Raw genomic sequence first — 17,508 nt, forward strand, 5'->3', positions numbered from 1 at the left:
CAGTATATGATGACAAATTATATATATATTGATAGGTGTTTGGAGGTATAACCAATTGTTCTAAAAAATGTCGGTGCTGAGATAAATTACTAAGTTCAGTTAAAAAAACAAAGCAAATTTCTTGGGGAATAATTGTTTAATGTATGTGTGCACACACAAAATGTACACATCACAGATGAACCCTCAAATGAGACGTTATTTCAGGAAATACCTAAATGTTGTTGGATAAGATTTTTTTAAATGAGTCTTTTTGGTGAAGTTTTTAGTGCTAATATCCTCATTACCTTTTGTGAAAGGTCTCCCCACCACCCCCACCACCCCAAGTTTGGCTTTTCCTCCATATCATGGCTTTGCCCATTCCCCACTCATCACAGAGGGCTGTGTGTATGAGTGTGCACGTGTGTATTGGTATGTATGTGCTTGTGTGTACACATTTCGTTATATGTAAGAGAGAAGCATTTGGTCAAATTGTATCTAATCCCTTCATTCAAAGCTAAGTTTAATATTTTATATCTACTCTTCTCACAAGTCACTACTCATACTCAAAAAGTATTCCTAGAGCAACTGTTGCATTCCAGGTGCTGTAACAGGCTCTGGGCATCCCACGGTAAATAAAACATCCAGCCTGCCTGTCAAGCGGGACAGACCTGACAAGTAATCAGGTCACTTCAGGATAGTGTGATGAATTATTTGATTAACATAAGCATGGTTTTAGTAAATGTGTAGAGGAAGGCCAGCAAATCCTGACCCAGATTTGCTGGGTTGTCAGGAGGTAGAGAGTCAATTAAGAGAGACAACTTCCAAACAAAAAACATATGATCACTTTGTTATTTTGGCAACCATTAGTTTTATTTTGTACAAGTGATTGTCTCTCATTTTCTAAATCCATATAACTTACACACTAAGATGCCTTAATTTTATAGAAGAAGTTGGTAAGAATCAGCCACAACTTGAACACTGTGGGCATTGATTTATTGTTTAAAGTATATGTACACTGAGAACTGAAGAAAGAAGATTGAGGTTTGCGAGAAAGCAAGGGCTCTGTCTGATGTTTCATTTTTTTTTTCCTTCTGACCATTTATAAGAAAGAATTATGGGTTTTTTTTTCTCTCTTCCTATATCTTTGCTCTTCATTAAATGATACCTTAGCCCCATGTTAAAGAAGTCTTTCATTAGAGTACTACATAAAATTGCTAATTTAAGTTTATCTAAGGCAATTTATTTTATGAGTACTTCACTACTGAATACTTTTGACCTAAGTAGAAAAATTAAGAAATGTTTATAATTATTTTGAGAAAGGATTAATCATACTTTGCACCAAAATGTTGTTTTAATGTATCAGTAGAGTTAAACACGCCTTTGAAATTGGAATGAAGGTTTTTTTCCATGTGGTAAAATACTGCTCAGTGGCAGTTTCTTGAATTCAGTTATGTGCAGGGGCCTTTTTCAGTAAATAAGAAAGCCTTAGACCTCTGTGATCCTTGGAATTCCAGAACATGACTCTGCTAAGAATCTCTGACAGTGTGTGAACTAGAGACCTATGAAATATTCCGTGGAAAGTATACAGTTCTTTAGACTTGAGCAAAGATATTTAATTTTCTATTACATTTTCCCACAAATGAAATATATAGTAAACATATATACTTTTATTTTGCAAAAAGTTAGAAGCCATTTTTAATATGCACTGAAAGAGATTTTGCTATTTTATCTAAGTATCAACCTGAGGGAAGTTTTCAATAAAATACGGTGTATAATTCTTTTAAAGGTGATAAGGTTCTTTGCAGAGATCTAATAATTTTATTTTTCAGAATTGTGTCTACTCTTACTTTTCTATTTTTATTGTATATATCATTCTCTGGTAATTGGAAATGTTAAAAGTGTACCAGTATCCTATAATTTTCCGGCAAGATTAGCATTTGGCCTCTCAGACTGTTTTCCTTCCTGTTCATGTAGTGCGTAAGCTAAGCTGATCATCACCCAGGCAAGCCGTGGTCAATAAAAAATTCCAAAATAACTTTAATTCTCAAGCTATTTATACAAGATTTGCTAACAAGTAAGCACAATTTCTTGGCTTCCAGCTCGTGTCATGTCTATTGCAAAGATTCTTTTGCCAAACAAACCTTACCATAAGCTGATTTTTCTGTACATTAGAATTTTGTTTTTAACTTCAAGCTTCCCTAATAGAAAAACACAAAGCATCACATAGCCACTTCCCAGACCGCTCTGTGATGACTGGGAAGAAAATTTGTACAGTGACTTTTATGATGAAAACAGTGCTACTAGGCAGTTCCCTTGTATTGTTTCTTTGATGATGCTGATTTGTCAATTTAAAGGAACAACTGGGCAGTGTAAGGGAAGTAGAAGCAGGGCCTTCATTCTAATTGATTATTATTTCAGTTGATTTTTGGAGACATAAATCTGTGTCCAAGAAAAGGGACCAGAAGTCTGCTGGACAGATGAAAAATTCTGGAGCCTCACAAGTAGTCTCAAATATTTTTGAATCTGAAAAAGATTTTTTAGGAACCTCACCCAGGATTCTCAAAACTCCAGATCGGCAAATTGTTCTGTTGTTCTATAGCTTCTTAAAATGTTAAGCTGAGGCCTTCCATTGCAGGTGGATGGCATGGACCTCAGAGATGCAAGCCATGAACAAGCTGTGGAAGCCATTCGGAAAGCAGGCAACCCTGTAGTCTTTCTGGTACAGAGCATTATAAACAGACCAAGGGTAAGCGAAAACAAAGGGCAAGGTAGGCGCATCCAACAGCGTTCAACTTGGAATCTGCCGCCTCCAGGGCCAAGTTGCTTCTAGGACCCGAGATCAAGCCTGAAAATCTCAGGAGACTTAAAAAGTTTATTTTGCTTTTTCCCCCCATTGAGTTATCCTGAAAATCCTTCTACCATGTATAACAGACACTTGAAGTCTGTTGAAAACACATAAAAGTAGGATTGACTGGTGGCCCATAGGCATCTAGATAGATAATCATTAGTTTCACTATAGGCATAAAATATGTAAGTTGTTAAGAAGGATGTGGTGGAGTTATTCAGGTTGATAGTCTGTGACATCTAGTCAGGTCTCTGAGAAACTAGAGAGAGTTCATTTTCTTTATAAATTTAGAATTTCCAGTATGCAATCTGTGATTTCCTGTGCATGGTCTTTAATGCATCTGTCTATCCGAGTGGACATTAACTTTCCATATGATGGATTTTTTTGTTTGTTTGTTTTTGTTTAAGCTGTACGTTTATATACTCAGAATTTCATACCTGCTGTTTCCCAGCCACCATCACTGAGTAGCTCTGATCACTGTGTAGCCACTGGTGGACAGAGACCTATTAATCCATTTTACTGTTGGTTATTACAAGTGAAATGGCTTTAAAAATATTTTAGAAATCTAAGCACATCCAGCGCATGTTGTTGATGAAGATACTAAGAGAAGCTTTGTATATTTGATATGTCGCCAAAGATGAACGTTATGCCAGTAGTTTAAAACTATTTTTTCTATATCTTCTTTATGCCTCAATGGAAAAAAAAATTTTTTTTTCCTGTTCAGTACCTCTTAAACATACTGGGCCTTAGAAAGTTCTTGAGATTTACTGAGAAGTTAACATAGCATTTCAGGAGTTTCTTAGATGTCCTGAGGCTCATACAGGGTCCACTTCTGAATATAAGAATCTCTGTCATACTGATTCTTTTTGAAATAACTGCTTATTAGCTTTTAGTGTTTGTTGTCTTTAAAAAGACAATGTTAACACATGTAAGAAAAGTGAAAAAGATCATCTGAAATTTAAAATGTGTAATTTTATTCATACAATATATTTAATTTTAATTTTTAAAATTAAAATTTAAGATAGTAATGCTCAAGTTACGGAGGAAGCAGCGTAGTGAAAAGGTTCTTAGTGATTAGTAAAAGGAACTTTTCAATATTCGGTGCCCCAGGAAACAAAGTGACCAGATTTATGTTGTTGGTTTTTCCTTTTGTTGTCAAGACAGGTGTAGCTCTGGTCTGAGTTCATGCTAAGAAATGAATTAGTAGTTCCTAATGTAAGCAGTTATCTTCACATTTGCAGTTTTTAATCATTCGGTTATTTATTGTTAGGTGATAATTATACATTCAGATAAGAAAATCTGCCAAATGATGGGACCAGATCATCCTGCATTCTTTTCAAATGCTGTTCAGTTTGTTTAAATAACTACAGGTCTTTCTACATTTGTTTCCATTTGTTGTGTTAAACATAGACACAGCAGGATGATGTTGGTAAATGGCTGTTTAAGTTAAGTTAAAGTTGTTTTCTGTGTGTGTGGGTGGGTTTTATTCTTTTTCTATTTTTACTTTCCAACTTTTGTATCATTTAGGACAGTGCTACAAACTGCTGAGTCGGATTCTCAGATTACTTTTAAATATTAAATTGCAAATATTTCTTTCAATGCCAAGCTGCATTTTCTAATGTGCTAGGAAGATATTTTCTCATGCACCTGGAAAATATCCCTATTTTATTATCTGAGGTATAATGACGCCTGATTTATAGTAATATTCCAGAATAAATCTTGCTTAGAATGACATATGTAGTCAAATGATACGTGACAAGGTTTAGGATTGATACCCTAAAACAAAACACCTTGGCACACTGAATATTTAATGGAAGTTATTTGAGAAAAGGCAGGTGCTAGAAGGACTCTGACCTCTCCTTTCTCCCCCGAAGCGGGTCATAAGACTCTCCTGAGAGATCTTCAGGAGAGGCGCAGCCTTACCTCCAGATGAGGAGGACCCCTGAGAGGAATCTGAATGAACAGGCCTTGCTAAGTTTTCCCCAGTTAACTATGCTTAGCTCATGCTGTTTTGTCCTGTCATATTTCCCCCAACTTTTACTCTTCATCAGACCTCCTATAAAAGCACTCAGACTTAACCATTTCTTCTGGTCTTCATTTCCCAGTGGAGGCTCTGTGTCACACAGAGCTTAGGTTACATCAATATGCATGTTTTTTTCTCATTAATTTGTTGTTACAGAGATCCAACCAAGAGTCTTAAGATGGGTACAGGAAAGACCTCTCTCCTCCTCTACAGTGATATTTTGCTTTGGGAAATTAGAAAAAAAATTGTTTTTAAAATGAGATATTGGGCTTCCCAGGTGGTGCTAGTAGTAAAGAACCCACCTGAAAATGCAGAAGACATGAGAGATGCAGGTACAGTCCCTGGGTCCAGAAGATCTCATGGAGGAGGGCATGGCAACCACTCCAGTATTCTTGCCTGGAGAATCCCATGGACAGAGGAGCCTGGCAGGCTTTAGTTCATAGGGTTGCAAAGAGTTGGATATGACTATAGTGACTTAGGACTTCCCCAATAGCTTAGTGGATAAAGAATTTGCCTGTAATGCAGGTAGATGTGGTTTGATCCCTGGGTTAGGAAGATCCTCTGGAGAAGGAAACAGCTACCCCCTCCAGTATCCTTGCCTGAAAAATGCCGTGGACAGAGAACCTGGCAGGCTACAGTTCGTGGGGTCACAAGAGTTGGACACAACTTAGCATGCACACCTTAGCTCAGTACAACAAAATGAGATAGTAATACTTAGTTTTTAGTAATTTACTTATCTGTGGAAATAATCGTGTCTCCAGGAATCTACAGGGAAAAATATCTTAAATACTTCAGAGTCTCTTTGGGCTTCCGTGGTGGCTCAGTGGTAAAGAATCTGCCTGCCAGTGTAGGAGACATGGGTTCAATCCCTGGGTTGAGAAGATCCCCTGGAGGAGGAGATAGTATTCAACTCCAGTATTCTTGCCTGGAGAGTCCCATGGACAGAAGGGCCCAGCAGGCTACAGTCCATTGGGTCTGTCGCAGAGTTGGACACAACTTAGCGACCAAACAAGAGTCTCTTAATGGTAAATGTTTTATTTGTGGATGTAATAAAGCATCAAGAAAATATTGTACATAGACTAAAAACTAGTCAGTCTTTTTAGCTCTTCAACTGTTCAAGAATTAGAACTTCCCAGAACTCACCCTGATAATTCCACTGATATGACAGTTCACAATTCAGTCTGACCACATTGTCATATTAAGGAGTGGGCCCCACTCATTTGGGCCAGAGGATGATTTTGTCTTCCCTGTGCTTCTTAGTTAATAACACTTCTATTTTTATCAGCCCTTGGAACTATAAACACAGTTTTGTCATTGATTTTTTAATGAGAAATACACTCTCCCTATAAATCCTTCCCTAATAATAGAATGTTCTGCTATTTCATGTGCTGTGCTCATCCTGTACTTTTATACTCTCCTTTCAGGGCCAAATTCTAATCCTATGTGAGCTTCAAGTTGAAAATGCAAAAAGCAAAGCCAAACAAAAAAACCAGAGCTTTTTTCAAATATTCCATTTCTTGTCGTCATTATTTTGATTCATCTTGTTCTACAGAATTATAAAGGAAATGTAAAACCGTACAATTCCACGTATGAGGATTAGAAATAATCTGCCTTCCATAACATTATTTTGCCTAGAGTGTGTTTTTAATCTCTGCCTGGTCATTTCTTCCACCTTAATAAATGGTCTTTTTGGTTTTTTTTTTTTTTTTGCATTTGTGATCTTCCCTTTTGTAAAGCAGGAGTTGACATTTTAAATTGAAAAGCAGAGGGAAAGTTGAGATGAGCAGAAATGTCAGCATGCCCATTTCTTTTGACCATCTTCCTTCTGTAGGAAAAAACTTTGTAGGAAGAGCAGATTGAAAGGGTGATGAGGCATAAGCTTCAGTATAGCCGTACTGAGTGAGGATAGTCTTTGTAGAGTGCAGGGTGGTGTCACATGACAACCTCTTCCTACTCTCCATGCTTGCCAGTAGGGCTTTTTTATAGAGAGAAGTAACACAAACAGTTAATTAGAGCCAAACTGAATTTTAAATGTCTGCAATTTCCTCTGAAAGATATAGTCAATAAAAGAAAAAGTAGTGTGAAAAAAAATTTATTGTGCTAAGGAAATTACTTTTTTTTTTTTTACTATGAAAATGCTAGATTCTCTTTGGCAGTCATCCTGCCTGTAATATGTATATTTCAACTCCAATAGTTCAAGCTCAGGACATATCAGGCGAGCCATAAAACCTATGTGAACACTCTAAGGCAGGACCTCAGATATTACCCAAACCTCATAAATTCCCCAATAAGATGGGAACTTTTATAGGAAATTAAAAATAGCTGTCTGTCTGTATTTTGTGGTGTTCCTAGCACCACAAAAAGTGGGCAGAAATAGAGAACAACACTGTAGGAAGTGGTTCATTTCTTTAAAAATTATTGATTTCCTTGTTTAAATAATACTGTTGATTGAAGCAACCTTAAAACCTAATCAAGGTATAAAAAGACTCCTAACTGAGAAACAAAATAACAGAACACTGAAGATTACCAGTGGACTAGAAGACACATGTTTAATTTGCATTCTGCAACTGATAGACTCTTATTTTTGTGGTTTTTTTTTTAACCAAAACAGCATAATTTGCTTCTAAGTGTAAATAAAAAGCCATTTATGGTTTTTAATACTGAAGCATGTTTACTGATATGCATGGAACATATATATTAATATAAGTGGGTGAAATATATAGGCTTATCTGTCCATGATAGTGACAACATTCAGTGAAAATGAAAGAAATTTGGGGCCAGTTTGATAGACTTGCTTCCTTATATGTTTTGTGGCCAGATTTAGATTTGAGTGTGGATTCAGGTTGCTCTAGGAAACACTTAGTTCTAGACTGTTTGATAAGATGTTGTTATTAATGATGAAATCTGATAGGATCTGATGTCACATAGTTATTTAAATCAGTCATTACTTTATCCTTATATTGGAGTTGTTTTAAATACATTTCTCTTGCGCTCAGCGCCTCTTATGTTTCCTTTTAGAAATCCCCTTTGCCTTCCTTGCCGCACAACCTTTACCCTAAGTACAAGTTCAGCAGCACTAACCCATTTGCTGGTTCTCTACAGTTCAACGCTGACAAGGTTGGATAATGACCGTTGTCTTGCCATTGCCTTTTCCAATGTTTTGTTCTTTGTTGCTAGTGTGCATTTGTCCCAGTTCAGTGTTGACTGAATTTGGGCAAGGACAAAAAACAACTGTGTGTTTGGAGTGGGCATGCAAATCCTTTCTTAAGCACATTTTCTTGCCAGAACCTATTCATTTTTATAGCTGAAATTAGATGGCCCTTCTGAAGAGTAAGGGAAAATCGTGAGTCTACTGCCCTTCTTATATTTTGGTGTGAATTGAATTTTCAGATATATAAATTTTTCTTAGTTGCAAAACATATAAGCTACTTTCATACATAATTTCTCTAAAAACCTTGTATTGATTTAAGTCCTTCTTAGACTTATACAAGGTGGTCCTAAAAGCTCTTCCTTAATCAGCCCGCACATAATTGTGTATGTGTGAGAATCTGTTGAATATTCATAAAGGATGTCCACGTAAATGCCTGATCAGGAAGCACGGAATTGTTTCAACGTTTGTAAATCTATACTAGGATTTGTCATATTCTGATGAAATTATAAATCCAAAAATGAAAGAAAAACTTATGAGAATTTGTATACTATAATTTGATTGTGAAAGGAGAAAAGCTGTTTTTTCAGGAAGCATTTTATGAATATTCATTGGATTTTCATGTTATTGTAATATAGATAATCAAAGATACTGTATCTGAAGGAATATGTTTTCTGTTACTGTAGGCATTACAGAAATCAAGTAGAGTTCTCTTCCGTTGTTCCCCAACTAATCCTTTTGCTCCCACACCGTTTAAGGTTTGTCTTCGTATGAAGTTCTCACGAGTCAGTGAGTGTGTTACAGTGTGCTATGCGTGTACATTATACTTGTGTGCATACATGGCATGGAGTGATTTCAAGTACACTGCATTTTTGCCAGTGAAGGCTGAATGGTCTTCATTAAAGAATTGTGTTTTTGTGGATAAATTTTTAGAAGTGTCAACAGCAAGCTAAATTCTACAATCTCAGTAAGAATGAGAGTATCAGGCATAACAAAATAGAACACTTATTTCCTTTTTAGTAAATGCAGGCTTATATTGACTTTATGATTAACCAGCTATGTTAGGGCAACATTTGAGTTTATTCACAGTATGAAAATGTTCTGCCTAAGTAAGATCCTGAATAGTTTTTAGGCAAGCAAGTTTTGTTTGTTCATTTGTTTTTTAAGGAAAATAACAGCTCAGGAAAGTTATGCAGAGAGTAAGATCTATAAAATTTGCATCTGTAAATTTATTAAAATTATGACAATTTTAAGTTAGACTTGATTCTACTTTTTGAAAATGAAATGGGCTTAATTCATGCTTCTCAAATTTTCCATTGTTAGTAAATTTTTAAAAGAATTTTAATGAGAAAAATTCTAAATTACATGTTTCTCCCTGCTTTAGTATCATTACTGACCCTTCTGAATCAAATGAAGTTTTTTGTTTGTTTGTTCTTATGTATTTGTGCATTGCTTTTTTGAAAGTTTTATGGCACAGCACTTGGGAAGATAACAGGATTCTGTTGGCACTAATAATTTTTGTCTGTTTGACCAGTGGTATGTAAACCAAGCATTTTAAATACAGCAGATTCTGTGACTTGAAAATCTGTTGCCCATCCATTAGTGGCTGTCAATCAGCTCACCTGTGCTTTGCCAGAAAAATAATAATTCATGTTTACCCGGACCGTTTTGGGGGCAGCTTAGAGTCCTGAAGTAGTGTCTGAATCATCAAAGAAAGATCATATTCAGCGCCCTGTGGTTTTATTTTTAGGTGTATTTTGACTCAACACCATTGAATCATTTCTAAGTATTTGTACATTCCTTTCATTTAGTGTATCATGTAAGAAGTACTTTTAATCACATTTTTTCCAGCTATACACATGTAGAATAAAACGAGGCATATCAGAGGGATTTTTGTATAGGGAAAAAACAAACAAACAAACAAACAAACAGTAAAATAGACAAAGAAGGAGAAATGTAGGCTCAAGGCATCAGGGACAACCTGAAAACGTGTTAGAACTTTAGCTGGGTATCTGTGACCCTTGATTGAGGTACTCTGTGTCTTACTGTGGAAACTGGAGGAGAAAACATGACACAGTGGAAAGTGCATTGGGTTAGGTTAGAAATTAAGCAAAGAGAAGTCTAGTTTCGCAAGGTTATTCTGAATAAAATCTTTCGCCTCTCATGGCCTTGGTATTTAATCTGTAAATGAATAAAATGGACTCAGTGACGTAAAGATGTTTCTAACTGTAATCTGCTTGAGAATCTATAATATCAAACCTTGACCCACTACGTTTCAATTAAGAATAGGAAAGAACCCGATGATACCAAACCACCCCCCCCTTTTTTTTTTAAATTAAGACTTGTAGATTTAAGTGACAGCAAACATACCAATCAAGCTTTGGCTTTTTATGAAGTATTCAACCCTGTTTTTCCATTTATGTTTAGGGCTACCTTGGCAAGCGGATGGTGGTTTTGTCCCTTAAAACCAGCCCCTCAGATCTGAATTTGTGTGCTCTTTGCTAACAAGCAGTCACTCTGGTAGAGGATCCTGCATGTGCAGTGCTTTTTCATGAATTTGTTGAGTCATGTGGAGAGAGGATTCAGGTAGCAATAAAAGTATTTATATATAATCTCACTAACAAGCTTTGAACTGCTTTGTTTGATTACCATTTTTAGTTTGTTTCCAGTTTCTTGGAAGACTTTTTTAGACTTCCACAATCTTGTCTAGATGAGTTTTGAATGAGATTTTTTTCCCCCAAAACACAAAATTTGTACAGCTTTCCATCTTCAGTTATTTAAGCCTGCAAATTGAGTAATTCTTCACCTTAAAATACCATGTAATCGTTTAATGGATCATGCTCTGAACATACTGATTTGTTTAGTGTATTTAAGCTTTACCTGAATCCTGTCTGCCATTTTTATATATGTGTATTTTCCCATTATTTAATATGTTAGATCTTTTAAAGCTAGTAGTTTGGTTTTTGATGTTGCAGTCTTATTTCTTTTCCTTGAGTTTTCCTTCCTTAGACTGCACATACCCACTGCAGTCTTCTTGTTCCCACAGGTGCCCAGTCAGTCAGAATCAGAGCCAGAAAACCCTCCTCTGTGCCACTCGCCTCCACCCCAGCCTCCAGTGTTGGCAGAAATGAGTGGGGATCACGCTCTGTCATCTGCAAATGAAACCTCAGAAGATGTGGATGAAGAGGATGAGTTTGGTTACAGCTGGAGTAAGTTGTCTGTTTCAAATGCATTGACTTGTAAGAGGTATCAAACTGTTCATAGCTCTGGTTCTCTCAAGGCTTATGCCCCAGATGGGTAAATACATTTCATCTTCAGTTACACATAATGCAGTTTTGTGTAGAAAAAAACTAATGTTTGTTGTAGTTGAGTATAGCACACATTCCTGAGGCTTGAAATCACATTCTTCTGTTTTGTAAATCTGCAACCCTGTTCAAGCATGCTTTGCATTTTTCTGCAAGTTGAGGTGGTCAGGGCACTCTCTCAGAAGCTCTATTGGATCCGCTCTCTCATGCTCTCCAACAGAGCATCACCCCTTTTAGGCCTCAGATTCCTCATTATAAAATGCATTTGTTGATGCTATTTAAACAGCCTGGAATTTAGGTATTTCCGTACTAACACGGTAACATAGTGTAAGTGTTGAGATTAAAAAGTTGGGGCATTTGGCAAGTTGGTTAACGACCTCTTAAGTTGTAGCATGGTGGTTATTCCCCTTTTTAAATGCGTTTTCTGCCTCAGGTTGCTAAGGGTTAATTAGATAATGTCTGAGCACGATGCCTGATGCACAGGAATCATTTGAGGGCAATTATTGATAGAATCATGGGAGTGTCTCTGTTTCCTAACAAAATAAGCCATTTTACAGAGGTTAAACCAAAGTTATGTTTCAGTGCTCTAAAAAGTTTCGTTTAAAAAAATGTAATTGTTTTCCTTAAGAATACTGTGGTATGTGCTTTGGGGAAGTACAAAGTATAAAATTTGTACTGCTAGATTCTAGAAGGAATCAGGAAATGGCAGTTTATGAAATTGATGCAATTAAGAATTAATATAGAATGCATGACATTAACCCTTTAGTAAGATTTTCTAAGGGATGATTTGTAAAGTTTGCAGTTTTCTTAGTCTTATTTCTCATTAAATTAGAATATTTTGCTAATCCATCAAACTGGCCAGAATGTACTCTGAGGAAAACATGAAATGGAATGTTTCAGTTACCTATTATCATATTCCAAACCACTCCAAAACTTAATGTCTCAAGAAAGCAGGTTATTAGCTCCCTCACGTGCCTTGTGGTAAGTGTTAGCCACTGGCTGGTTGTCATCTGGGCCTGGGACACCTACCAGATTACAGAATAAATGCTACCTTTTGAACATGGGAGATGGGAGATAGGAAAGGTCTCATTTAATGAGAACAGGTACGTCCATATGTCTTGGTTGGATAGCTCTGTGCAATAAGAAAACCCATTCCATCTAATCTGGATCTGTGTACCAAGCACTACCCAGCATAATGCAATGTGCAGTGTCCGTGTTGCTGTGGGAGAAAAGTTTCCCCTGACCAGGGAAGACAAATCCTCTGGATGTTCTGTTCTCTGCAAATGATAAAGTAACTTTCTGTTTTAATCACAGTCTTTGGAGAGCTTATTCACGTGATCACATGGTTCACTCCTTTGGGTCTGCTCACCTCAGGTGAACTGATGAGTCAGACACCGTACTCTCTGCATCCTAGAGGCAGAAAAGCTACTCAGAATTTGGGTGCTCTAGGAAACCAGTCTTGACGCCCAGGAGGCCAGTCTGTTTAGCTTTCCTTAACCGCTAAGAATTAGTTTTTGGTACAGTCATGGCCTTATAATGCCATTCTCAATAACCTTCCAGAGTAAAGCCTTTGGCTGTGAATTATCTCTTACTCCCTGTGGTTTTTTGTTCTTGTTGTGTGCAGAAAATATCAGAGAACGTTACGGAACCCTCACAGGCGAGCTCCACATGATCGAACTAGAGAAAGGTCGTAGTGGTTTGGGTCTGAGTCTTGCTGGGAACAAAGACCGATCGAGGATGAGTGTTTTTATAGTGGGGATTGATCCAAATGGAGCAGCTGGGAAAGATGGTCAACTGCAGATTGCAGATGAGCTTCTAGAGGTAAGTTCTTACGGCAAACACTGCATTTACTCCCACTGAATTGGTGTGACAGAGCCATCAGTTTCCAGAAAACCCACCTGGGTCTCATATGGTGACTGAGAAAACTATCACTCACCTAATAACAAAGATGTACTGCAGCAAATTTGGCTCGAGAGCAAGTCTCTACTAAGTACGACCCATGTTCCCATTAACTTCCATTAAAGGTTGTGACTGTGTAGCACCAGAAAAAATTTTTGCCCCAAGACAGTAATAAAGATCACACTTCAAAAACATTTTTTAGTATGTGCTGCATTTTTATTAGGAGCTTTTGAAAAGCCAAATGACCAATCATGCCCCTGTAATGAGACTGATCACTGGACCTTCTAGAAGTTGAATCCCTCATGGTACACTTGATGGGGGTGGATTGTTGTGGGGTTGAATTTAAGGCTAAAAACCAAAAACAGTAATTCAGCCCACCAAGCAGAATAAACTTGCGGACTATACTTTTATAGTGTTTGGAATTGTGTTTGCTTGATTTTTTTGTCCTTGCCTCCTATAGGCTGGGATCCACGTGTCTTGACACTGCTTTAGCACATTTTCCCATGCCTCCTACGTTTCCCTCTTCGCTAGGAAGGCTCAGTCAGCAGCGGCTAACTGACAGGATGAGTGGCAGTCTCTGCTAGGCAGCGTGCTGCTTAAGCACCTTCCACTGCCTGAAGCCTGGGTATGCCAGCACTGCTTCTCCCAGTGGCCCACCCCCAGGCCTTCAGTGCTGACATTAACTGTGAACTGTGATAGTCAGGCCTTCCCAGGATGATCTGTGCTGATCACAGGTGCCTCTGCAGAGCCCTTGCTTGTGCAGAGTATTCTTCAGACTACACGCATGGAATTTTAATGTTGGTTTTCAACATGAGCTTTTTCTCTCAGCATCAAAGTCAGGTTCATGTTGTGGGAAAGAAAATGTATGTACTATTTTAAAGGAAGAAAAAAAAATATGCTTTTCATTAGATTGTTGTTGTTTAGTTGCCAAGTCCTAGCTCACTCTTGTGAGCCCATGGACTGTAGCTCACCAGGTTCCTCTGTCCATGAGATTCTTCAGGCAAGAATACTGGAGTGGGTTGCCATTTCCTTCTCGGGGAAATCTTCCCAACCCAGAAGATCAAACATTGGCAGGCATATTCTTTACCACTGCGCCACCAGGGAAGTCCTTTGCATTAGAAAGGAGATAAAAATTTGTAAAATTAAAATTCTGGGCTCGATTAATGATATTTATTTCTCATAGATCAATGGTCAAATTTTATATGGAAGAAGTCATCAGAATGCTTCATCAATCATCAAATGTGCCCCTTCTAAAGTAAAAATAATTTTTATCAGGTGAGCATTTTCTTTTCCTGGTTTATAAATATTTTTCCTTAGCCGTTCAATTCTGATTCTTTTGAATAAAAATGAAACATATATGAACGTGTAAGTGTTGTAGTTCCAAGCCTTTGTGGCTACAGAATTTTGTCTAATTATCTGAGTCTTCAAGCTAAAGAATGAAAATAGTATGAATGGTCATGATATTACAGGTTAGTGCTTTTTTTCCTTTAGAAATAAAGATGCAGTGAGTCAGATGGCTGTATGTCCTGGACATACAGTGGAACCCTCGCCTGCTACCTCAGAGAATCTTCAAAACAAGGAGGTTTGTAGCTTATATTTGTTTCTCTGGGAAGCCTTAGTTTATGCATCACTTATTAATTTAGCTAACAATTATAGAGCCCTTTCAGGGATATAAGAGAGAAGTGAATTTCTTGATCCTCTTGATCCCCAATATGTTTATAGCCTAGTTTATGGAACACTCATGTAAATAAGCATGGCTTACATGAAGCCCAGTAGTAGAGCCTGTCAAGGGAATAATGAAGGCAGAAAAGGAGTTGACACTGTTACCTCTGGGGAGAGAATGCAAACATAGGGGAGGTCTCACATGAGGTGTACATTGAGAGTAGGTGTCTGGGGCCGTAAACACTGCAAGCAGAGGACATGGATTGAGGGATGGGCTGGAGGCTCTGGCAAATGCAGAGAATTGATAACTGCAGAGCTCTGTTGAACAGTGGGAGGCAGGGAACAGGTAGGGTTGGATCATGAGGATCACCATGCAGACCTTGTCTTTTAGGCTATATGTTTGCAGACTCAAAGAATGATTATTTTTAAGAACTCTGGAAATGGTACAGAGAAAAATCACAGGTTGCAGGACAGAGAAGTTGAAGGGAGCAAGAGAATTAAAGTAATTCACGGGATAGATATGGAGGACCTGAACTGATGCCCAAAAATAAAAGAGAGAGAGAGAAGAAATGGTTGTGTCAGGTCTTTAGAACCCAAATAGATATTACTTCATCCCTAACTAAATATATTCAGTGAGGAAAAATGACTGGTTGAGAATGTATTCATCCACCACCAGGTACCATTTAGGGGCTGAGCATAGGCTGGAGAATGAAACAGATGAGATGTACCAGGTTTCCAGATGTCTGATTTGGTGACTTTAATAGATGGTTATCTTTTATCAAAATAGAAAAAGTAAAAAAGAAAAGCAGGTATTTATTTAAAAATAGAGAACTTTCTCTCTGAGGCAGCTTAAGAATGAAGTGTCTATTGGAAAGCTCGGTAGAAGTGTTCACGGGGACGTTTGGTCTCGAGTTTAGAGATGAATCCCCATAGATGCCAGCTTGGGAGCCATGGGAGCTCAGGCTCTGTCTGTGGAGGACATTGAGAAAAGATGAGAGCCGAGGGCAGAATTGTATGATATCAGTTGTAAGGAGAATTGACAAGTCCAAAATGAAGAATCAGGCGGGTGGGTCGCACAGCAGCTGAGGAGGGCTCCTGCGAGAAGGTGAATAAAGAGGGTTCATTGTATTTGCCAATAGATGATTATTAGTGATTTTGATAAAGCAAATGGTGGATAAGAAATTTAGGAAAGAGAAGGCAGTGGCCAGAGGATGACACAAATTTAAGAGAGTTTTGGTGAAAGCTTTGTGTTTACTTTGTTTAGAATGAGTAAAAGGAGATAGAGAATGAAAACTTAAAATTAGAGGAAGTATGATACTGTCAGTGGAAAAGGGTATGAATTGGAAACACTCTTCCCTAAATTAATATCTAAACATTAGGCTTTTCTGTACGCAAGATGCACAAATCACTTGTCTCATGCTGGTGAACGGACTCACTGATCATAATGGGGAACTGAGTGAATCAAGTGGTTTTTCAAGATTGTAAAGGAGAACATTTTATTTTCATGTGAGTTGTACCAAAAACGTCCATCAAGAAAATGGATTTTAGTAACTTTCGGGTAAAACATTTAACAGCTCCTACATTCACTTGATGTCTAGCACAGTGAAACATAGTGAATGGTGCCTCTGCTGGCGTTCTGTATGTCAGTGCTTGTGCTGTTCGGAGCTGGGTAACTATTAGGCATCATTGTAGAGTAAATCCATACAGTCTTGTGAAGCATTTTATGTTTCTGTGCTCCAAAATAATTACTGTCTAATCACACCTCATTCATATCTTTAAGATATAATGTTCATAAATGTCATGAAGTATTAAGATTATAATGATGGAATATAGCATATGAAATAATGTTAATTAAGCGGCCCCTTTGAGGCTTCCCTGGTGGCTCAGCAGTAAATAATCTACCTGCCAATGCAGGGGACATGGGTTCAGTCCCTGGATCAAGAAGATCCCCCAGGTTAGGAAATGGCAGCCCGCTCCAGTATCCTTACCTACAAAATCTCATGGACATAGGAGCCTAGTGGGCTACAGTCCACGGGGTTGCAAAAAGTCGGACACAACTTAGTGACTAGACAACAATAAACAACTATTTGGTCAAGCAAAACAACATAACATTTGCCTATTTTGTTGCCTTTTTCCCTCTGCCAGGCTGAACCGAGTGTTACTACTTCTGAGGCAGTTGTTGACCTCAGTTCGTTGACAAACGTGCAACACCTAGAACTTCCTAAGGTAAATCTGCTTAGAATTGGACTGAAATGATGTGAGGACCGTGACACTGGTGTTCTGATTCACTGTTTCCCAAAACTAGTCTCCACAGACCAGCAGCATCAGCATCACCTGAGAGCTTGTTAGAACTGCAGGTGCTTGGCCCACCCTGATCTCCCGAAGGAGCAGCTCTGGGGTGTGCCCTCAGCTCATGTTTTAATAAGCCTTCTCCATGATGCCAGCGTACACTAACGTTTGATAACCATTGTGCTAATTGATACTTGAGCAGGGGCCCAGCTTCTCCTGCTTTTATGATTATCCCAAGGTATGACATTTAGTGATCTTGTGTTTAATTTATTTACAAGGACTTGCTATGGACGATATAAAACATTAAACAAGTTACAGGCTTTGTCCTTTGTCAGACCGAAAGCCCAAATGCCTAGAA

At 37.9% G+C, this 17,508-nt stretch overlaps 1 protein-coding gene across 13 annotated transcripts in view; it reads left to right on the top strand.

Annotated features, from left to right (window-relative positions):
- Window positions 1-17,508, top strand: part of MPDZ (multiple PDZ domain crumbs cell polarity complex component) — a 176,160-nt gene that overhangs the window by 128,560 nt on the left and 30,092 nt on the right. For 6 of the 13 annotated variants that reach the window (XM_019965939.2, XM_019965938.2, XM_019965942.2 and 3 more), the window contains 8 exons: window positions 2,615-2,725; window positions 7,866-7,964; window positions 8,682-8,753; window positions 11,042-11,204; window positions 12,925-13,121; window positions 14,383-14,474; window positions 14,691-14,781; window positions 17,007-17,087. In XM_019965939.2, the coding sequence (XP_019821498.2) occupies window positions 2,615-2,725; window positions 7,866-7,964; window positions 8,682-8,753; window positions 11,042-11,204; window positions 12,925-13,121; window positions 14,383-14,474; window positions 14,691-14,781; window positions 17,007-17,087 (906 nt within the window). The remainder of the gene's footprint in view (window positions 1-2,614; window positions 2,726-7,865; window positions 7,965-8,681; window positions 8,754-11,041; window positions 11,205-12,924; window positions 13,122-14,382; window positions 14,475-14,690; window positions 14,782-17,006; window positions 17,088-17,508) is intronic. The other 7 variants (XM_019965943.2, XM_019965948.2, XM_019965949.2 and 4 more) reach the window with 4 other exon arrangements.

Source organism: Bos indicus, chromosome 8 (assembly GCF_029378745.1).
Source record: "Bos indicus isolate NIAB-ARS_2022 breed Sahiwal x Tharparkar chromosome 8, NIAB-ARS_B.indTharparkar_mat_pri_1.0, whole genome shotgun sequence".
In the NCBI taxonomy this organism is placed as follows: Eukaryota; Metazoa; Chordata; class Mammalia; order Artiodactyla; family Bovidae; genus Bos; species Bos indicus.